Here is a 21,467-nt window from a genome sequence, read left to right as displayed (position 1 = left end):
AAGTAAACAGGAATGGCTTTCCCAGTAGATCTGGCAGCTCAGGAAAATGCAACACCCTTTCGGCCAACATTGAAAGAAAACTGCCCTCCTCCTCGCCTCTTCAGCGCCTCTAGTATCCGCTGTGGCCAGTCCTCCCGGCCCCAGCTATTCACTGACCCCAGGAATTCCCCTCGCATAACCACCTCCTGCCGCATGGGCGCATCTCTTTCCGCCTCTTGAACGGTCACGCCAGGTGGGAACGGCCGAACCGCCTCCCGCTGGAGCACCAGCCGGAGCGTAGGAAACAAACCCCAGGGAGACGGTAGCGGGGACCGAAAAGACGGAGTGTTAAGTGCGGTGTCTAACGGGTTATACGAGCCATGCGGCATGGATGGTTTCTCCGCTGATTTACCACTGAAGGAGGTAGCGGTATATATGACGGCGCAATCGAAGGCACCCTGTAACCGCTTCAAACTTGCGACCAGGTCTGCATAGAGATCTGCAAGATGGAAGGTCTCTCTCTCGCGGCGCCTGCGCTCTATCTCGGCCGCTGATTGGCCGATATCCTCAGTGCGTGCAACTTCATCTTGTAGCTTGTCTTGCCAGAAAAAGGCAGTTGCACTGTCAAGGACTATAGCGTGGAGAGCCCGGTTAGCTGAGGCATGCAGGGGAAGATTAAGTAGATATGCGTCCAGAGTTTGCAACGTAGCGAGTAGCGCCAAGGATGACTGTGGCCGGAAGACGTGGATGTGCTGCAGAGAGGCAAGAAGCATAGACTCAACTGCAGCTCGCAAGTCGGCACTAGGCTTATCCTCGGTGCGAAGTTTGTCGAGGACGATTCCGCGAGCGATGGCGTGTAGACGCTCGGCATCGAAGCGGCCATCAGCGTCAATGAAGACGACGGCGGAATTGAGTCCGCCGAGCGAGATCCCGTTGAACTCGAACGGAAGCACTGTTAGGGCAGTCAGATAGTACAGCACCTCAGATTTTCCAGCCGCAGAAGAAGTGCTAGATATCTCAAGGACGGGATACGGCCGACTAAGAAACGCTGGGTGAACAGACACTTCGAAATGTGTCGGGTCATGATCTACCGCGACAGGGTCATCATCAACCTCGTCAATAGCGTTATGTTCCCCTATACTGGGTATATGATGTAGAGACTGGGAGGATGGCCAAAAAAGCCCCAGGAGCTCATCAATGCCTGCGACACCGAAGCGAGTCTCGGTGCTGCCTGAATGGTCGCGATGCAGCACTCTCAAGTCATGTAGCAACTAAGGCGAGGTTAGCAGAGCTCTTTATAGCAAGGCCTATTATAAGCTGTCTGAAAAAGACCAAAAGAAGGAATTACCTCATCCAAGCCCTCCTCGTGCACTTCTTGCAGCAGTTTCTCCCCGAAACTAGCGGCCATTTCAAGGAGCCCTGTAGTCGGGTATCATTGACTTCATTTCATCTTAAAGCAGCCAGCCGATAACCAGTCAACGGTAGCCCACAGCTGGATTCATGAAGTCAATTGGCGTTTAGCCTGTAGAGTGGTGGGAGTGAATCGGATGATGGTCCAGTAGCGGCGGGCAGGCCGACTCCGACCATTGTTCTGCATCCACTCCATGCGGCTTCCTCTCCTACGCGCCTCTCCACGAAGACAACTCTACAGCTCCGAACACCTGACACCTTTCTCTATCTACTCCGCGAACTTTCAATCATCACAAATGGCGCCTTTAGTTCCCTTCTTCGACGTTGAAAAGCTCCCTTATCATGTCAACATCAAGGTCAAGAACTTTGATAAGGAAATACGCCGCAAGGGCTCGATAAACCTCGAGAAATGCAAGCTGATGGAAATGGTACAATACTCGTGCAATCCACCGTCAGGTCCTCATTATGGCTCGGGAACTGTTGTCTGCGAGCAAATCGTGCGGCTTTTCAGAAGGTAAGCCGTTGGTAGCTCCGTCGCGCACTCGCAGATCGCGAATGAGCTGACCTGATTGTATTAGATGCGCTGACGGCTTGACTGTTGAGACAACTTCGTGGGAACCCATTCGACAAGTGGAACAAGATGCGAAGCGAGAAAGCGAGGCCCAGAAGAGTTCCAAGACTTGATGCACAGCGAGAGCACGGAGCACATATCGCATTTACGGAGTTGGTTGGAGTTTGCCTGCTTCTACGGATACAATGCATAATAGCGGTTCTCATAACAATCTCAATTACAATTCACATGGGTATCTTATCGAATAATGCTAGAATAACGAATGCGAAACGCCCGACGCCGCTATGATGCTTCTCCTTTCCAACCGACCGCCCGCGCTTTTATGTGTCCATCCAATTCTCAACCTTTGATACTTCTGGATTGTGCTTCGAGCCTGCTTTCTCTTCCGGTCTTTGTCTCCCCGACGCCGCGTTGCGCCGCCAGAAATCACGTTCGCAATTGATGATGGGGGGTAGTTCCAAGCCAGCCAAGCCTCTGGATGTACCTTGCTCTCCTTCAGTTTCCGCGGCGTGACCAAAATCGATCTCCATTGCATTGGAACTGCCCGCGGGGACATTATTTGGTGCCTTTTCCGACAAGCTCGTGACTGTTTTCTCAAACATGCTCTCGAAACTCTCAGCCTTCTGAGCCCATTGTTTCTCATCGCGGCCGCCGGATCCAGGCTGATTATCCTTGAACGCCGCTCGAGCGAGCTTTCGCAGCGCTTCCTCCCCGTGTCGGCCATCATCCGCTGCTCGCTCACGGATCTTACGTGGATCTTGTTCTCGCTCGGTGTAGACTGGCGTGTGGCGGTATGTATGCTTGCTTGGAAACTCTGGGAAATGCTTTGGGATGTACGAGCTTCTGGCGCGGTCATCCTCGCCACTTAACTCCAGTGGTTCAAGAGAAGGCAGGATCTTAAAATCATCGTCTTCTTCCGGCGGAGGACTGGGTAGCTGGGTGGGAACTGGTTCGACCTTCGGGTGAGGTTGTAGATGCGGGATAAGGGAGTTGACGGGTAAACGATGGCGCTTCAGAGCGTATTCGAAATCGTGGGGAACAGGCTGGAGGCGTCGACATGATAACATAGATGTGCGCACGTATGATGCAAGCCGCAGAAGATCTAGCATAGTCGTCAACAACGCTTCCTAACAATACCCTACGCATAGCATACACTCCTCTGCTGCGTCGCGAAAACTTTCAACCGCCAGTGGATCGGCAATCTCGAAGCCACAACTTCGTAGTGACTGTCCTATAACACGACCCATGATCTGGTCGATATGGGCGTCATCGGCAATAGCAGGCTCCGGCAAGCTCGAGGTAACAGGTTCACGCAAACGATGGTGGTGATGGTAGGGGCGCTTGATGCGCTTGGCATCAGGCGCGGCCGTCTGTTCAGAGAATGTTGAGAAAGACCGCTTGACGGCCGGCTGGGATGGCACCATTGCGGGGATCAGTGAGGGCAGAGTGAGTGGCTTCGAGGTGACCGCGAGCGATGATGAAGCTGAACAGCAGATCCCGTTGCTGCACGTGACTCTAGCCTAAGGCATCATGTCAATAGCGGCCTCGAAACATGTGTCAAAAACATGGACGATCAAAAGGATTAACGGTTTAATTACTGCTCTATGAGTGAGAGCTAAATAAGAGTCACCCAATGATCTAATTTGGCTATTTCAAGGCCATTGGCGTAGTTCTTGTGGTCGCAAAGCATCAGGCCACTCAAAGCGGTCGCTTACTGTACCGCGCCGGATCGGAAAGCTTCACTCGGCTTGACGTCCAACATCACTCTCCTCTCTCCCCTCTCCCCTCACCACCACCACACAAAGCAGATACCCACTCTGCCGCTTCTCCTCAGGATAGACCCTATCGTCAAATCCTACAATAAATCGTCGCAATGGCCACCGCTATCGCTCCTATCACCGGCGTACGTCCTCATCCCACCCTACCTCTTTTCCCACGACACCTTCGCTCGCATCTGCTCTCCATTCAGAGGAATTGCCCGACCGGTCAATTAACATGGATGCGTATAGATTCTCCGCCGCGCTCTGGTTCTTGACTTGAGCACCGCTTTCGGTGAGCCTCTTCCGACCGCACTCCCATGAGCCCACGCTCGCAGCGGAACCCGACAAGCTAGAAGCGAGATATCGCATTGGAGCTATAGGATGCCGGACTGCCTGAGATCTAAGCTTAGGGCACCAATGCATTATCCAAGCTTGAATGACCATCTGCATCTTGTCGATTGCGACCTCCGCCGGCTACTTGCTTAGCCTGATCAGAACCGCGACTAATTGTTCCTTCTCCATAGGTTTCGGCACCACCTTCGGCTACCTCTGGTGGTACGGTAAGTAGAAGCCAATCAAACATTCATAGCGACTGCATTTCTATGAGCCTGTTACTGATATCATCGTGAACCAGGCTACCACCTTCCCCGCGTCCGCGCTCGTGACGAGTACTACAACCGCCTCGAGCAGGAGCGTGCCGCCGGCCAGGCGTAAACGCTTCCTTTGCAATATCAATAGCTCGATTAGCCAGCCGCCCGATCCAGAGGTGTAGATCTCCACGCCTGCGCCCACAAGTCAACGAGCTACGCCCCAGAAGGACCAAAGGAAGCAGGTGTCAGGATATATACCCGAGTTCTATTCGTCCTCTTCTGCTATCCTCTCGAAATGCCTCCCTTCCGAGGCGTTGCTTAAACTGGTCTGGGCTGTCCGATTGAGATTTCGTTGTGAAAGAGAAAGAAATGTTAGACTATCTATCTACCCATCGATTGTTTCCCTTTGTTCTCAGTTCTGCGCGTTAGCTGTATATATACGCTTGTGCTCTGAACCTAGATGCTGTATACTTTCATTTGAAAATGCGTAGTGTAGAGGGTTAATAGCAGTTGCCAAAACCTGTATTGCACAGTACTACAGGCCAGCCATCAGAAGTCCTTTGCCGAAGAACAGGAGCCGAAAAACACAGAGTTCGTATTCATTAGGGAATCTATCCAGTCGCTAAAAGTAGGTCATCAGGTAGTCAGTCATAGTGAGTCCGTATTCACGAAAATAACTCGAGCCGGCTTTCTTCCGTGTCCATTCGCCATCCCGTCCATATTTGTAGAAGATGCGATGAGATAGATGATCGCGGGGTCCCTTCGTATCGTATTGCATCACAGCCCGTCCATCCGCGTGTGAGGCTGTTCATTTGCACGTCCCATCAGGTGTCTAACGTCCCAGCAATCACGGAGGAGTTCCAACTCATCTCCATCCAACGTAGAGGCGAGACGGAAAAGCCCGTAAGATAAGCCTTCTCTAGTAGATGCCGCGCATCCACACCATCTATCGCGTCACTTTGTCGAAAGCGACGCCACGGACGTTCCCTCCGGCCATGGAGTTGCGGACATTGCGCTTGAAGAGATCGCGATTCTGCCGCAGGTCCTCCGCAGCCTCTTTATTCAGCGGATCGGAAGCGTTCGGTTCGAGGAAGAGGAACTAGTACGCACGCAATCCGTCAGAATCATGGCTTCTAGAAACACACTTCCTAAGCGGCCAAATACGCTGCCCAGAAGACAAAGATAGTAGAAAGGTGACATACCTGCATGCCCACAATAACGGCGTTCAAGTTGAGCACAGGCTTCCAGTCCTCGCGCAGGATATTCAGACAGACGTTCCCCTCCAAATCAATATTCGGGTGGTAGATCTTCTGCGTGCACTTGACTTTCGGCGGGTCATGCGGGAAGTTCTGGTTGACGGCGAAAGTGAAGGTAAAGGAGCCATTCTTGTACATGCCCTCGTCCGGCTCGATGGTCAAGTTGAAGTTGAGGATGTCGTCGGGATTCGGAAAGGCCATTTTCATCGTGCTCCCGAGGGTGAGCTCTTGGAGATCTAGACGCCGACGCCGAGTCGTGTGAGCATTCGCGGGGAGGACAGACAAGACGGCATGGGAGCGCATGCAGGTGCAGGTGCAGATATGGACATACCTCGCTGAACACGCAGCTGGGCGGCTGTGACCTTCTTCTTCTTCTTCCCCGCAGCGCCTTCAGCATTTTCAGCCTGCTGCTGCTGTTGCTTCTATTGTGGTGAGGCGGGTAGTTAGATGGGGTTCGTTGGAGTGACGGAGTAACGGTCAAACGCCTAGTCTGAGCTGTGGGAAGGGAGCGCGCGTACCATAGACCAGATTTTGAGCATGATGGATACTCCGTCACGGATACCGGTGTCAGGAGGGGAAACTAGAGTTGCTGCGGAGGAGAAGTTGGGCGTAAGGCGGCTCTACGAGGGGAAGTGAAGGTTGAGTGGGGTCTGGCGCGATTAGTTTCCTTGCCACTAAAATTAGGCCAACAGTAGCCTCTTGACACTGGATACGTCAACTGGCAAGTGTACTTGCAGTATTGAATGTGAGGTTGCGTAATGAAAAAATGAGAAAGCCCAGAAGCCAGAAAAAATAAAAGTTGCCTGAAGACAAGTTCGTATAAGCGGGAGTCGTCGCCTGACGCCATGCAAACAGGCTTCGATTCGCGCCATCTCCGCCAGAAGCTGCTTGATACTGGAGTCTGGAATTTGGAAGGATAGTAGATGCTGAGCAGGTAGGCGATCACGCTTCACGTTCCATTGAATCTAACTACTAAAAGTCTACATGATAGCGAGAACTGGTGCACCTATCCTAAGGATATGAGTGGACACAGTGGCTAAAGAAGAAGACAGTGACTGAGCATCATATGTAAAATACAATATCAAAACAAAATGTGCCAAGAATAACTCCCCGGACCCCATGCAATACACATATTTGCAAGGTCTCTCGTCCTTGGCCTTTTTTTTCATTAAGCAAAGAGAGTCTCTACCGGCGGGCGAAGCAGCAGAGAAGACCCGTCTTTCCAAGGAACCAGGTGGCTCCAATAAAGCGAATCAAGGCGACAACAGCATTGGACCACAGAAGGGCTTGGAAGAAACGTGAAGTACGCTCAGTTGATGTGTTCTGTAGAGTTTTGTTAGTTTTATTTCGAATCAGTAAACGGGGAGGAGTGGGCGTAACATACCGTAAAACCGAATTTATCCAGACCCTCGCTGGTGATGCAGACGGCAAGAAGACCATTACTGAAGAGCCAGAGTGTAACCAATCTAGTACGGAAACTCTTGTACGAGTCGTCTAGGGACTTCTCTTCCTTCTCCTCTGGTGCCACATAAGGAGTCAGGGCTCGCTTAACGGTGGCCTCGAACTGACTGTCAATATCGGCCTGGGGCTTGTCGATTTCCTCAATAACTGCCTCTTCACCCTTGGTTTGTGTAGTCTTGGCGGAGGGAAGAGCATCCGCTTTGTCGGAACCCTTGGTACCCCAAGAAACATCGTGCCAGTTGCTGAAAGCGTAAACGTTGAGAATGTTGATGTAAGATGACTGCACGGCCATATAGGCGGGGAAGGACGTGAACATATGCCAGGGATCGAGGTACATAAATGACGCAACGAAGTAAAGACCGAATGTGGCAGCAAGAGCAATGATAATAATACCAGCACCACTGGACCCGAAGAAGGAGCTCAAGAAGGCACTAACGCTGCTGGTGTCGAAATCCATCGGCGCGCCTCCGGAGAAAGCGCGGACAACAAGATACAGGGCATCGACGACAACGTACAGTTGGATAATACCGAAGGCGACGAAAGATGCAAGGTATGACAGCTTGGATCCCTTGGGCCGGTTTCCGAGAGCAAGAATGAACTGCAACAACAGGAATGCGAGGTAGATGTATTTCACCAAGGTGTTGATGATCGGAGTCGCCGATTTACCGAAAGGGAATGCAGTGTGGCCGTTGCTGTCACTGGGAGTTCCGACCAAATCCATAATAACCGAAGTCGTAAGCCAGTAAGATGCTGTAGTACCATATGTTAGGGCTGTTTTTTTGATTAAGTGGCGACTGCACGACTTACCGAGAGAGAACCAAGTCAGGAAGGTAGAGAACCAATTGTACAACATTTGAAGATGGAGGAAAAACATTCGAACGATGTTGTGTCCACTCTTGTACATACGACCGAAGTGCATGAGGGAATAGATACCGGCGGCGAAAGAACCGTTCAACCAACGACGACGCTGAGAGATGAATTCAGGAGCACCTTCGGGCACATCAGTTTCACCCTTGGAGGCTTTGACATACGAGAGATGCCATTTAGAACCCGCTTTGGCGACCAGCTCGAAACATAGAATACGATCTTCGGCCAAGAACATGTTCTTCTTGAAAATGTTCATACCCTCGATACCCTTCTTACCCAGCTGCTTGGAAAGGGTATGATCACCGTGGAAATACTGTTCCAGAGGACGTCCCATAATCGCACGGAATCGGTAAGCTGAGAAAGCACCGGGCAACACACTGACATAGCCAAAAGAACTCTCCAAAGGCTTGTCAAGAATGTTACTGATCTTGTACTCAAAGTTCTGTGCAGCAACCAAGGGATTGAGAAGTTTCTTCCAGCCCTTACCCAACATGGCGTGGATTTCACCACAGGCACCTCCAAGATCCTTGTCGTTGTAGAATGCCTCCCACAAGTAAAGCAGAGACTTGGGACCAGGCTTGGTACCGGCATCGAGAAGAATGCAAACCTCGGGATTCAGAATACGACCAAAAGCGTTGAACAGCCATCGATGGGAGTTGATCTTCTTGCTGTTCTTCTGCTTCAAACAGAACATCATCTGCACGGGAGGAAGAGTGCTGGGGCCATCATCCGTAGGTCGGATGAGCTGCTGGTTTGGAGTGACGGAAAGCTGGGTGGTGTACTCGAACTGGTAGTTGTCAGCAGCAGCTCGAAAAGAAAGCAATTGCAAAGATCAGCTTACGATGTGAGCCACAGTTTCCTTTCCGTCGACGTCACGCTTCATGACACCATCCTGGTAGATACCAACAGTGGCGAGGACATCCAATGTGTCCTTGTCGCAAGGGTCGATACCGTCGAAAACCAGACAAACGACAATTTTCTGCCAAGCGGGACCTCCTTTGTTCCAGAATTCTGACTTCTTCAGATTGACAATATCGCGAATATTTTGCATAACACCGTGCAAGGTACGGGCCGTAAGCGTTTTGTCTTCGTTGTAGTAGGTAATGGCGATCAGCAACTCGGTATGTCTGTTGTACATCGCCGGGCGAAGGTTATAACCGTTGTGGAGTGTAAACTCATTGGGATCACAAGTCGCAGCGGTGTCTAGTAAAATCCGTTAGGTTCGATGTTAAGCCGTTTAGACTGCTTTAAACGCGACTCACATCGCATGTGCGTGAATTCCTCACTTCCTCCCTCGAGATCATTTCGGTACTTGGCTTGGATAGCATTTTGAATGGCGCTAGGCACGGGGTAATCCACACTCAGGACGGAACCCTGAACCAGCTTGACTTTTCTGGTGGCATAACGACGAAGCCCGTTTCCACCACCGCCGCCGCCGGCGCCGCCGGCCTGTCGCTGCCTCCACGCGTCTGTAGACGAAGTTTCGCTACGAGCATAAGGCGATGCTACGCGTCCCGGAACGCCAAAAGCGGCGGCGGGGTTCTCCGACTGGCCCGAGTAGACCGACTGATTGGCGCTGTATGGGTCATGATATCCGGCGTCAGGGGCATACGACTCAGTCAAGCTGTACCCGGATGTTGGGCGTTGTATGGGGGAAGCCGTAAGGCCACGCTGCTGATGGGGATCATCGAAGGGGCCGGCGAAAGGGCTTTGCTGGCTGGATAGTAGTCCGTGAGAGGCTTCTTCTTCGTACTAACATGCGCACAGTACGTTAGCTCAAATGCTAAGAGGGCGGGGGACAGAGCCTACAGAGGTGTTGGAGTGGGAAAGGTCGCGGAGTTGATGGTTGTCATCGTAACTGTTGTGCTCGCCAGGCGACTGAGGGCCAGTGCCGTGGTAAGCCATGGTCACTTAATATGTGCGATTAAGAGCGCTGTATCTGCGTATTGGGCTTGGACGAGGTCAAGCAAACACAAGCTGAGGCAGAACGAGGAAGGGGTATCAGGGAAACAGAAACGATGAGGTTTGGCCCCGACTTAGGAAGGCCAAACAACACTGAGCGCGCGTTACAGGACCACGCGGCACGGTCAGAGAACAAAGAATAAAGATGGACTAAAGTGAAAGGGATTAAAGCGAGAGGAAAAGCGAGAGAAAGCGCTCAGAAATAAAAGGCGGGAAGTGGAAGCGTGAGGGTCCAAAGCTGAAGAGGGAGAGGCGCAGGTCGAGCAGGAACGTGGAAAAAGCCGCCAGGGCTGAGGGAGGAGGCCCTGAATTCGAAAAAACAGCAGGTGAGACACCACCGTTGATCTAGGGAAGTGGCTCCAGTATATTTAGTTCAGAGTTGCAACTAAAGTGCTCTTCGCCCGTGGTTTGAAGAAGGAGCGGAGGCGCAGAGAGAAAGAGTTGACAGAGAGGAAAACCCGGGGTTCAGGCAAAGTAAAAAAAATGCCACCCTTTTCTTAATTCTTTCAGAAGCAAGTCTCCTGGTGGTGAGCGAACCAGTGACTGAAGAGGGATGGCTAGGATTCCTTACCAGTCCCCAGTTACCACTGGCCCGGGGCTGGGTACAAACGCAAGCTACTGCACAGCGGCGCGACTGGTCTTGTTACTTTTGCATCAGATGCATCTATCAAACATCGGTGTTGCCTCCCTTCATTTTTGAGACTCTTGAAGTGTGTGAGTCTACTTCTATCACACCACTGCCCAATATTCCCTCCGCCCCTACAGTTGTCCTTGATGAGTCTTGACCTGATGCCCTTGATGCTCTTCCACAAAATGGCTGCCTCACCGCCAGGGGTACAAACCGAGATTTGCAAAATCTTCGAGTCCACTTCCCCATAACCAATGATTGACAATCTGATTGAGCAGAAAAGTGACATGGTAATTTGAAACCTGTCCATCCGCCTCCCGAGTCCCGACAGACTCAGAGAGCTCATGGCAGTCGGACTTTCTCACACCGTCTTCCTATACGGAGTATAAAATTCTGCTCGCTCATCTCATTTGTTAACCCCTGAACTGCCATTGTCCATTGACTCCATTGGGGCATGCCCATCTATTTCATACGAACACACTGCAGCTAACGAAGGTTGGGATGTCTTGGTCTTCTTGACCTTCTTGGAAGTGCAGCATTCCATCCCTGGCCAGCATCGTTACCCGGGCCTCCTCAGACACCAAATATGCGACGAAATGCCATTCCTGATTCTCACGATGTCCAGATGCTAGACTTCCGTCATGACATAGGTATTCCCACTCTTAATCCACTCCTGTTCACCCTCACTGGAGACCTCAATGCTTAAACTGACCTGTATACTCCGTAGACCTGCTTGTATTATCAGAACAATGCGGACGAATACGTATGTATTTCAGGGGGCGGGGTCATCTGGTTCTCCTGAGCAGGTTAGACGTCAGCCAAATATAGCTGTGGATTTGCACCGGACTCATCCGTGTTTCTTTGCCGTTGGCTGACCCGGTTATTCAGTGCCACAAAGGGGCGCTAGTCATGATCCCTAAAGATCTTAAATCCCCAATCAAAGGGATCCCAGCTTCTAGTGGTGGGGTGGTCAATGGGATCTGCGCAGCTAAGTGGCCAGCAAGCCGTCTATCACCGTTTCAGAGCGCCTGGGAATTGGACTGTCCGACTGTGGCACCGCCACCAAATTCCTCCTATACGGTATTGTGCTGTAATTTTCAAACCTGCTATCTCACTGGTACGTTTCCAAAATTCCGTTCCTCCCATTGTTCTTGTGGCTTAGCAGCACTAGCCGCCTTCTTCTAGTCGTCTTCTATTGCTATTCTTAGACCTTAGCGCGAGCACTGCTCAAAGATACAACCAGCCATCACCATTATTACCATGATTCAGGGCAATTCTATGATGCAGAGCCGCAGGATTTAAACCGTTGAATATGGAGACACTGCGCCATTGCCGACAGCAGTGTCTCACAGTGGCGGGTTTCCCGAAGGGGCGTTTGCATTGCGTCCGTGACCTTTGCATCTTGGATTGTTGACTACCCGATTATCAAAGGATTACCAAAGTGCGCTATGCCACGATGTACGGAGTAGTTCACCATACTCCGTATATGGTTGCGCTTTAGCATTGGAGCTGATGAGCTGAACTTCCGAAGGCTGCGTGTTAGACTGAGACTTCCAGAGAAGAGTTATTCTACTCTCGTCCACGTCTACCTCTCATGTCCTACACGACAGAGCGCAGTCATGCACTTCTCATCATTATCCAGATATCGTCCGAGACACTGTAAGTATGACGTTTTCTGGGCACATTCAAAATACCTGGATCGACTCAGGGTCCCTCTGCATGGCCTTGCGAAGGAATGTTTGTCCGAACCACGACGTAGCAAGGTAGAGTTCACAGTGATGAATTGTCTCAGCAGGATGTCATCTCTTTCATACAGATTATTGATATTGGTAACTTGCATGGATACGAAGTACATCATTTGCATATGAATGGAGGTAGATACTCCGTTGTCCAACTCTGCAGCAAGTGGCTGGTCTATGGCATTCTCGCAAGGTTCAGACTTTACCTATGCGAGTGATTGGCTTCTACCTTCAAGATATGCTTCTCCCGCAAGTTGCCTACTACGTACTATCTGACACAACATTGGCGTGGTATCTAAAAGGCGGGGCTCATGCATTTGGGGTCAGTATTGATGGGAAGCATCTACTCCGAGTAGGCCTAGCTTTCTTAATTCCAGGTGTATCTTAGCGGATGCTCCAGATATTTATAGTCGATTTTAGGTGCCTATAATACAGCCAACAACCTTGATTCACAAGGCCAAAGCGCTATGAGATTCTTTAACTGTTGACGGATGTCCCTGGCACCATAGTACTATATGAAACCTGCGGCTGTTGCTATAAAACATTCAAATGATACCCGGATTACTGCTCCTCTAGTTGCAAGTGTCTCGAGAATATATATCTCACACTACTCACAAAGCAAAAGCACCTTTGAGTAACGTCTTTCCCCGGCCAACAACAAGTCTATGGCCAGAACAAAAGCCCCACTGGGCGTTATTCTTCCGATGGCTAACACGACGCATTGACAGATCTAGCCTGCTGCCTGATGCTGGGCAACAGCCCTGCATATATTGGTCAGACCCAATACGGAGTAAATCCCCCATTATCGCGCATGTCGAGACATCCCGCGCGCATTCCTTGCTCTCACACAGCTGAATGCAAAGCAGGAAAACGGCTATGTTCATCCTACGGCCATCACACAGGCAGAGCAGAGCAGATGCAGATTCGGAGTCGACGCCCTCAACCCTTTGAGCAACAGAGTCAGTCACTGGACCACAACGCCGAGGCAACCCTTGAAAGAGCGACAGGATGCGGATTCGTCCAACCTGTTCTCTGATTCCAGACCAGATCTCCCCGCTGGACAAAGCGAGTGAAACCGCAGCCGTGAAGAAAGAGTCCTTGATCAAATCAGCCTCCAACTCCACCACCGCGATCTGGATGGCTCGCCCGCGGCTGCCAACAGCCAGAACGAGGAAGGATCGGAGATGAGTGTGAACGTTGGCGTGAGCGCCGCCGTCTTCATTGATTACCTGCCGTCCGTGCCTGAGGCTAGGACTCGTTGTGATTCGACCAAGCGCCCCCGTGTAATCTCCCTAATCTGCCGGAGGGAACGTGGGATGGTCCAGAACCACTCGAGCCAGCCTTCGGACACGGCCTTGATGCTCTCTCGCACACGGCCTTCCCAGCCGGAATCAGCAAGGACGATGGTGGGATGAGACAGCGGGCCACCGAAACATCATGCCAGGGGCCTGGGTTTGCCTGAACGGGGAGGCATGGCTGGTGCGCTGTGTGATCGTCCTTGGGTCGTGCAGTTCGTGCTGGGAACATGGTAGCACAATGGCTGGCTACTCCGTCTAATAGTAACAAAGGTCGTCACCGGCAGCCTGGTTTTATACTATTTCCGGCTGGCTCAGCTGCTCCTCTTAAGCGTCTCTTGAGCAAAGAACAGAGTTCAATAGTAATGCTGGCACTGTCACTGGCACCTGACATCTGACGGCTGCGAATTGCAGTTCTTAATCAATAAAGTACTCGGTATACGTAACATCAACTCAGGAACCTCATCTTCTTGATCACAACCACATCTGTGATACCAGTGGAGAGCCTGTGGAGAGCCCGTGGCGATAAGCAGAGTGAGTGGGCATAAAGCGCAGCCTGTGCCTTTTATTACTCTCTCCACCCAACCGCCAACCCCCCAGTTGAGAACTTGAGACACTTGGGACGGGCCTTTTCTCTTTCATCTCCTTCTCTGCCTCTTGTTAATATTCCCTTCTTTCATTTCTCTCTCCCAGCCATCCTCCTTCAAGTTCTTCGCCATCGATTTATCGCATCCTAGAGGGATATTTGTCCCTCACGGGTCGCTCAAACTCCTTGATCCGCCATTTGCGCTTGTACCTGAGACTACCTACCGCAACGCGTGTCCACGACGTCAACTCCTGACAACGACCACAGAAGGTCCATATCACGCAACAATTTATCCGGCTGGGAGGATTCGATCCAAATCTCGATATATTGAATACTCAACATCGCTAGACGCCAGACTATGAGTATCGCTGCCTATAGTCTCCCGTTTTAGTCGTCCAGCCTGAGGATATTCGCTCATTTCCCCGAAGATTTCCCCGAATAACATTGACTTGCTTCATGAATCGACCATAACTCACACGACTCGACGTCCAGAGTATCACTACACTCGTTTATATACCAACCATACGCTCTCTACGCCGTTGACCGGCAGCCGCTCTTTCATCTTTCATCTTATCGTTAGATACCCATCAAAGGCTTCATCCTTTCACACCACACTATCACCAGCTTGAGTTTGTTCTCCGTCCGATTCTTATCCCAAACATCTCACCATGGCGCCTTACAACCTCGACCCACACTCCCCACACGGTATGTACTATCGCCGCATGAACTACGCACTAGAGGTGAATCACTAACATGCTGAAGCTTTGTTTGCCCGCTCGGAATGCAAGCAATGCCCGCAAGAATCTCCTTCATGCGACTGCCCATCGGGCACGAAATGCATGATGACCGCCCAATCCTGTTCTGCATGTGCGACTATACAATGTGTCGAGACATCCAGCAGCTCAACCTCTAACAGTAGTTCCAGTGGGGGAGGAACCAACACGGGCGCTATAGCGGGCGGTGTCGTCGGAGGTCTTGCAGCAGTAGGAATCATCGTATTCCTCATTTGGTGGTTCGTCATTCGCAAGAAGCGCAACCAGCAGCGAGCAGAGGAGTCGGAAAAGGCCAGCTCGTACGCCGCCCGCGCCCCGCCGGCTTCCAGTGCTGCACAATCGAGGAAGTCCACCCATTCGATCGCATCTACCGTCTTGACTCGCGCCTCCAATGTTATCCAAATTGCGTACATTCCTGGCGTAACGAACAGATCTCCACCGGATACTCCTCTCGTCCCACCTGTCCCCCCTCTCCCTGGCGCTTCAGCCGACCAACATTTCTTCATGCCTGGGGATTTGCGCGACTCATCCTGGTCTGACATGACGACGGACCGTCGTTCTATGGCTAACACACTGCGAAGCAGTGTCGCTACGACTATCTACCGGAACGATGCCATTGTCAGCCCCATGCCTGCCCAGCAGGTAACGCGCACTCGCGCTGCAGTGGTCAGCATTCACAATGGGCCAAGCACACCATCCTCCCAGCACCTGAGCCCCGATACACCGGCTGTTCCTGCCATTACTCCCTCACAGCTCGCCAGGGCGGGTGTCACCGACGCAAACAACAACAGCTCAATTGTGGCTCGCACTGTCACCGCGAAACCTGTGATGGTAAAAACTATTGGAAAGAAAAACAACGCGGCAGCTAAATCACCCGTCCAACCCATCGCGGAGCAGCCGGAATCGAGCGCTGGATCCTCGTCTACCAGCCAGAAACCCACCAAAGCCTCCAGCGTCTCATCAAATGACGGAGGAGAACCCCCCGCTGCCGGTAACAAGCGCACATCCACAATCGCCGAGACACCAATCTCAGCCAGGAGATCTCAAGCTCCAACGGTGATCGAAGATTCACCAGCCATCATCCAGAGCCCGTTCACCGACGAAACACCAACAGAAACAGACAGGCGCAACTCAGCTTTCCTAGAAGGGGCCAGCTTAAGCTCAAAGCGACACAGCGGCGCACCGCCCCCGCGAGTCGAGAGCCCCTTCGCAGACACAAACGAGGTGAAATAAGCCTTCTATCACCTCTTGTCTTCTGTTTCAAAGTAACGACGTCTGATTCTTGCTTGATTTCCCTGGGTTGTTCACATTATTTCGTTCGGCACGGCGCACAAGGGGTGGAGCTCTTGATTCCATCATTTTTGCTATATAGATGCGATGTTGTCTTTTCCATTTACCCTATCCTTCTGGGTCTACCTACTCTGCCAAGAGTTCTTTCTTGTATATGATCGGCTACGCCTTTTCCATTCTCACCTTTTTTATATCCAGATCCAGCCGTTGGTGGCCGTGAACAATCATATCATTCCTTCTTTCTCTCTATCATCTTGCTACTTGTGGTGCTCTGATGCTGTAGTTCTGTTGTATTGGATGTAGCTTGGTGACGCACACTAATTATCCTCTATCGTAGCGTTGGTCTTGGGGGCTAGCTAGTTTATCTACCATGTACCTAAAGAGCCAGGAGAATGCCATTTCCGCGAGCTTAGGCTATCACAGACCATATACATCTGGAGTGCATATATATATATCCAATCTAGACCCAGGCCGACGGATACGCAAGACATCAGAGAGCTCTTATTCCTTGCGGTGGATTATTCATGCAACAAAAATATATGTGGATATAACCGCAAATGGAAGCGCAAATCCGTGACTCAAATGAATGGATAGCTGGAGCCATCTTCCAAGCCCATTGATATGTCATTTGATTAACTCAACTCGACCAGCGAATGGAGAGAGCAAGCCATCAGATGATACTACCAGATATCAACAACAATCAAGCGATTTTTCTCTTTCAGAAATATAAGAGGAATAATTCCACGTCTGGAGGTCAAAGTAGAGTAATGGATGGTGTATGCACTCATGTCATCATATTCGGAATTCTAGATCAACGCTAACATAGAACAAAATCAGTAATCCTCTAGCCCCATACCCTTCCCGATCTTCCGGATCAGAGCGCGCTTCAAGAACGCCTCGCGTGCTAGACCACGCGTATGGCGAGACCAGGTATCGAGGCCGATAACTCCCTTGACGAGGGCGGATTGGAGAGCATAGATAGCTTGCTGGATGCCTCGTTCTTCAGCCACAAGGTCGTAGAGCTGTTTCCCTACCACTGTGGGAGCAACAAGTATGTCGTCGATAGGAGGGAGACCCGAGGAGGATAAAGAGGGATCCGAGCTGGAGGATGGTTGGGTGGTTGAGACGCGTGACTGGGCGTCCGCAATGACGGCATCGGCGCGGTGAAGAGATTGAGTGAGCACCGAGGTGTTAGATTCGAGTGTTGAGTTTAAGGTTGTGAGAGATGAGATTTCGGTTTGGAGAGTCGCGATGGCGGCGTGAAGTGACTGGGATTGGGAGGTTAAGGATTGGGCGGCGGATTTGGAGTGGTTGATATTCGCATGGAGGGTCTCGGTAACGGCTTTGGAGACAGCCTGGAGGAGGGCATCTTTCTCCGGGTTTGGTGGGATTGGGGGCGCGGGCCCCGAGGGCGTAAACGACGGGAGGTCGAGCTCGAAGGGAGATGTGAGTAGATCTTCTGTTGCCGGTTTCGGTCTTGACTGAGAGGCTGGAGGCTGGCTGGTCGGAGCGACATGAGGTGGTCCATGATGCGGTGGATGTGGATGCACCTGTTGAGCTGGGGGATGTTGGCGGTGATAAGCTGCATAAGGGGGCACATGTGGACCTTGGGGGTGTGGAGGTTGGTGTTGTAGAGGTATACTGTGTGTCCCGTTCGCAGCCGGAAAGTGGGCGGGTCCTGGGGTATATGCGGGCCCTGGATAACCGTTGCGCTGCTGCGCGGGTTGCGGGGGTGGAGGATATGCGCCCACAGGAATGGCCCCCTGCTGAGGTAGGTACTGAGAGTCCCTGCTTTGAGCATTCCCTATGGAGATGTGTACCGGAGATATGGACTGTCGCGTGCTTTGCTCCTTGGGTGGCAAGGGAGGCAGCGGCGGCGGAGTATTGTGCTGTGCTGGAGCAATGTTCTGCTGCAGTCCTGCAGGGCTGGATAGCTGGCCTGGCTTGGGAGGAGGAGGTGGTGGTACCTGCGATGCAGGTTGAGGGGAGCTAACAGCGGGCGATAGGGACGAGGATGTATGGATCGGGGAATTCCCAAGTTCCGCGGGTAATGGAGGACGAGGAGGGGGTGCTGGCACCGTTGGCGCCTGTTGCGGTATAGGCTGCTGCTGTTTGTATTTGACGGGAGGCTCTTTCGCAAAAACATCCTGGAGAATCGAGAGAAGATCAAGCAGGGAGGCTCGCTACGTATGCAACAATTAGCAGGCGGACGCGATTGCGTGCTCATGATACTACTTGTACTCACCTCCCAAGCCCCGGCCCAATGCGCCAGATAATGGTGATAAACCCTCCCTTCCAACGTGACATGCTGGCCTACCCGAACGGCCATATCCTGAGTCGGCTTCACGTATACGATCGGTGGCTCGCGAGGGTACGTGTTGGGAATCCATAATGCGATGGGGAATTTGTAGACAGTGCCGCGGAAGGTGACGGGCAATGTGCCCGAGAGTTGTAGTAGTAGAGCAGAGAATCCATTCTCATAGGCTGGTGATTCGGTACGTCAGTAACCCGCTTGGAAGCGCTTGGAGGACCAAGACTCACTGTAGACTGCGGTTTCAGGGGTAAGCATGGGGAACTTGGCCAGGACGTTTGCGACATCGTAGTAAGTCCGGTTGGGGTCCTGGTATGTTTGCCTGGGGTCGTAATGGTCCTGGGAGATCAGCACGGGAGTTTGGCAAATGACAGTGCCGGAGCCTCACCCTAATCAGAACACTGTACAGCCAATTCAGCGTCCTCTGGGGGACCGACGCCATGACGAGGCAGCTCTGGGGGGGAAGATGGGGAGAGCGAGTGCGGCAGCGTCACCGCACAGGAAGACAGAGCATCCCCGCAGTCTTGGCCCTTAGTCAGTTCCACTGCTCTACCGCTACAACAACAACTACTACTGCAACCCAACCTCTACAGAATCCATTATCCAGTGACAATGCGATTATTGTGAAACGCTACAAACATACAGGCCATATCCCTTACTCGCGCACGAACGCCGATGAGCGAATAGTAGTCTACAATGGCTGCCTCGACGAGGGTACTCACAGCCGTCTCTGCATTAGCCCGCCAGGAGTACAATGGCGAACGAAAAGGTCAAACGTTGTTATTCCGTTTTGAGGCATTGTACGAGGGTTCCTGTAAGGGCTTTTGATGCAAGCGCAGCCGTATGTTGGTGCCAGAACCCTTCTCACCCTCCTTCACACTATGAAACACTGGGTCCCAAATCAACAGCGAAACGTGGAGAACATCCTTTCGGACAATCTATCCTGTCTAGAGTGAAGCGGAGGGGCGAAATACTGAATCCTGGCTAAAAGTGATATCTTCGCCTAGAGACTGGCCTGGTCTGGAATTCGCCGGTTCTCCTGGCTTCCCGGCTGTGTTGAGCTCGCATTGTCAGGGAACCCCACCATTGGAGGAACAGTCAGGGGAAATCTGAAAGTGTTGCAATCAAAATAGAGCATGGAAGACACTTTATATTAGCTGTGTCATGGCTAGAGCCGTTGGTGATGCAGGCGTCGTTGCACATTGTTCTGTGAGCGGAGCTTGGTATTGTCTGTCTCAACCCAGCTTCAACAACAATCCACCCCGATAATGGATTGACCCGACGATCATAATCGCCACACCTGAGCTTGGCCTGCAGCCTGCCCTGGCATTGTTACATCTCCACCTGGCCCGTTCTTCATATTGTTTGTCTCGCATGTTACACGAGGATGAGCAGTCATGGCTACAACTTGCCGGTCAGCGGCCGCAGCGTCAATGGTTGTCTTGAGAGACAATCATGACACATCGAGGGACGACATGCGTGCTTGAAGCTCTTATACGGACCTCCTTGTCTACACCATCCTCCATCTTGCAACCCTCATCCTCTTCAATAAGTCTCTTGCTGCGAGCGAACTGCAGAATCTTGCGAAATCGACCAACGAACCCGCTTCATCTCCCTTCGCTCTGAGCTGATCATTATGGCTTCAGATTTCGATCCCTGGAATCAGACTGTCACCATCCGTCTTGGTGACGGGACTCCCGTCGATGTACCTCTTGATTTCATCGACATGACGCTCCAGTACGCTCTTCGAGCCAACATGAGCTATGCCGCGCAGCTGGGAGCATCTCTTATACTCTTCGTCATTCTAGTTCTTCTGACTAGAGCCGAGAAGCGTGACTCCTACGTGTTCTGGCTTAACGGCCTTTCGTTGGTCCTCAACATTGCCAGATTGTTTTGTACGATGCTTTTCTTTACGTCGAACTTTTTCAATACCTACACACTCGTTTCTGGTGACCTATCTCGAGTTCACAAGCGCGAATATGCAACATCCGTCTTGGGAGCAGTGTTCAGCGGGCTACTCATGACAACGGCAGAACTTTCGCTGGTCCTCCAAGTGCAGGTTGTGTGTTCGAATCTCAGACGCATCTACCGACGCAGCCTTCTTTGCCTATCGGTCATTGTTGCTACCGTAGTCATGGCCTTTCAATACTGGCTAATGGGCATCAACTGCAAGTTCATCATTGAAGGAAGCGACCCAAGGCGCATCAACTGGCTAGAAAGCACCACCAACATCATCTTCACCGCGAGCATCTGTTTTTTCTGCGCAATCTTCGTGACCAAATTAGGGTTTGCCATACGTCTGCGCCGTACGCTCGGCAAGACTGATCTCGGGCCTATGAAAGTCATCTTCATCATGGGTTGCCAGACCATGGTTATCCCAGGTATGTCCTGATCGCCTCTCTACTAAGACTATGAACATCCCGCTAACACACTTTATCAGCCATGCTCTCAATCACGCATTACTTCGTCGAAGTCCCAGAGCTCAGTTCTAACGTCGTCACCCTTGTTATCCTTTCCCTTCCGCTTTCCTCCATCTGGGCCGGCACGGTCCTTGGCAAACCCAGCACGCCCTCGAACATTCGCAACTTCTGGCAGATCCTCTCTTTCTCAGGACAAAGGACCAAGCGCTCTACATACACTGCCACAACGGCGACCGGAACCACGACATCTTCCATTGCAAAGCAGTGCACTCACTGCTACTCCGAGTCGCGGCCGCTGACGGATAAGGACGGTGTCAGGAACCAGGAGGGCCCCTCGCCGGTCTCTTCGTCGAAGTACGGGATCGCCGTTGAGCATGACATCTCGGTTCAGAGCGCGAGAAGGGACTCTTTTGAGGTTTGATGCGATGAGCCTCACCTTCACTGTTCGTGGTTACACCCACAGACTTCGCTTCATCGTCTACTCGGCTTCGCCTATTCAAATCGGTGGCCTTTCTTTTCTTTTACTTTTCGTCTCTTGTTTCTTTCATCACATCGCATTGCATACATAA

The 21,467-nt window shown here is 51.7% G+C and overlaps 8 protein-coding genes across 8 annotated transcripts; 3 read left to right on the top strand and 5 right to left on the bottom strand.

Annotated features, from left to right (window-relative positions):
- Nucleotides 1-38: 38 nt before the first annotated feature.
- DSM5745_09232 (putative Rad51 family DNA repair protein) lies at nucleotides 39-1,387 on the bottom strand (the record flags this gene model as incomplete). The annotated part of the gene is made up of 2 exons (XM_026751248.1): nucleotides 39-1,250; nucleotides 1,328-1,387. 2 exons carry the CDS (start codon nucleotides 1,385-1,387, stop codon nucleotides 39-41), a joined length of 1,272 nt encoding a protein of 423 aa, XP_026600334.1.
- Nucleotides 1,388-2,280: 893 nt separating this feature from the next.
- Nucleotides 2,281-3,384, bottom strand: DSM5745_09231 (TBP-associated factor 8 family protein; the record flags this gene model as incomplete). Its single annotated transcript, XM_026751247.1, has 2 exons — nucleotides 2,281-3,062; nucleotides 3,114-3,384. The coding sequence occupies 2 exons, from the start codon at nucleotides 3,382-3,384 to the stop codon at nucleotides 2,281-2,283; spliced, it is 1,053 nt and encodes a 350-aa protein (XP_026600333.1).
- A 449-nt stretch (nucleotides 3,385-3,833) lies between these two features.
- DSM5745_09230 (cytochrome c oxidase subunit VIIa) lies at nucleotides 3,834-4,434 on the top strand (the record flags this gene model as incomplete). Its single annotated transcript, XM_026751246.1, has 4 exons — nucleotides 3,834-3,863; nucleotides 3,970-4,012; nucleotides 4,245-4,280; nucleotides 4,355-4,434. The coding sequence occupies 4 exons, from the start codon at nucleotides 3,834-3,836 to the stop codon at nucleotides 4,432-4,434; spliced, it is 189 nt and encodes a 62-aa protein (XP_026600332.1).
- Nucleotides 4,435-5,256: 822 nt separating this feature from the next.
- DSM5745_09229 (NEDD8-conjugating protein UBC12) lies at nucleotides 5,257-6,105 on the bottom strand (the record flags this gene model as incomplete). The annotated part of the gene is made up of 4 exons (XM_026751245.1): nucleotides 5,257-5,409; nucleotides 5,513-5,802; nucleotides 5,898-5,988; nucleotides 6,085-6,105. The coding sequence occupies 4 exons, from the start codon at nucleotides 6,103-6,105 to the stop codon at nucleotides 5,257-5,259; spliced, it is 555 nt and encodes a 184-aa protein (XP_026600331.1).
- A 646-nt stretch (nucleotides 6,106-6,751) lies between these two features.
- On the bottom strand, nucleotides 6,752-9,799 carry chsG (chitin synthase class III; the record flags this gene model as incomplete). The annotated part of the gene is made up of 6 exons (XM_026751244.1): nucleotides 6,752-6,889; nucleotides 6,951-7,777; nucleotides 7,835-8,681; nucleotides 8,736-9,097; nucleotides 9,157-9,646; nucleotides 9,704-9,799. 6 exons carry the CDS (start codon nucleotides 9,797-9,799, stop codon nucleotides 6,752-6,754), a joined length of 2,760 nt encoding a protein of 919 aa, XP_026600330.1.
- Nucleotides 9,800-14,772: 4,973 nt separating this feature from the next.
- DSM5745_09227 (uncharacterized protein) lies at nucleotides 14,773-16,110 on the top strand (the record flags this gene model as incomplete). Its single annotated transcript, XM_026751243.1, has 2 exons — nucleotides 14,773-14,809; nucleotides 14,867-16,110. The coding sequence occupies 2 exons, from the start codon at nucleotides 14,773-14,775 to the stop codon at nucleotides 16,108-16,110; spliced, it is 1,281 nt and encodes a 426-aa protein (XP_026600329.1).
- Nucleotides 16,111-17,000: 890 nt separating this feature from the next.
- DSM5745_09226 (putative endosomal sorting complex protein TSG101) lies at nucleotides 17,001-18,920 on the bottom strand (the record flags this gene model as incomplete). Its single annotated transcript, XM_026751242.1, has 4 exons — nucleotides 17,001-18,350; nucleotides 18,413-18,651; nucleotides 18,709-18,817; nucleotides 18,867-18,920. The coding sequence occupies 4 exons, from the start codon at nucleotides 18,918-18,920 to the stop codon at nucleotides 17,001-17,003; spliced, it is 1,752 nt and encodes a 583-aa protein (XP_026600328.1).
- A 1,194-nt stretch (nucleotides 18,921-20,114) lies between these two features.
- preB (alpha-factor pheromone receptor STE2) lies at nucleotides 20,115-21,319 on the top strand (the record flags this gene model as incomplete). Its single annotated transcript, XM_026751241.1, has 2 exons — nucleotides 20,115-20,859; nucleotides 20,919-21,319. 2 exons carry the CDS (start codon nucleotides 20,115-20,117, stop codon nucleotides 21,317-21,319), a joined length of 1,146 nt encoding a protein of 381 aa, XP_026600327.1.
- Nucleotides 21,320-21,467: the final 148 nt, after the last annotated feature.

This window comes from Aspergillus mulundensis (assembly GCF_003369625.1).
Source record: "Aspergillus mulundensis strain DSM 5745 chromosome Unknown scaffold_11, whole genome shotgun sequence".
Lineage (NCBI taxonomy): Eukaryota > Fungi > Ascomycota > Eurotiomycetes > Eurotiales > Aspergillaceae > Aspergillus > Aspergillus mulundensis.
The sequence above is the reverse complement of the archived record's forward strand: the minus strand, read 5'-3'. Positions and strand labels throughout refer to the sequence as shown.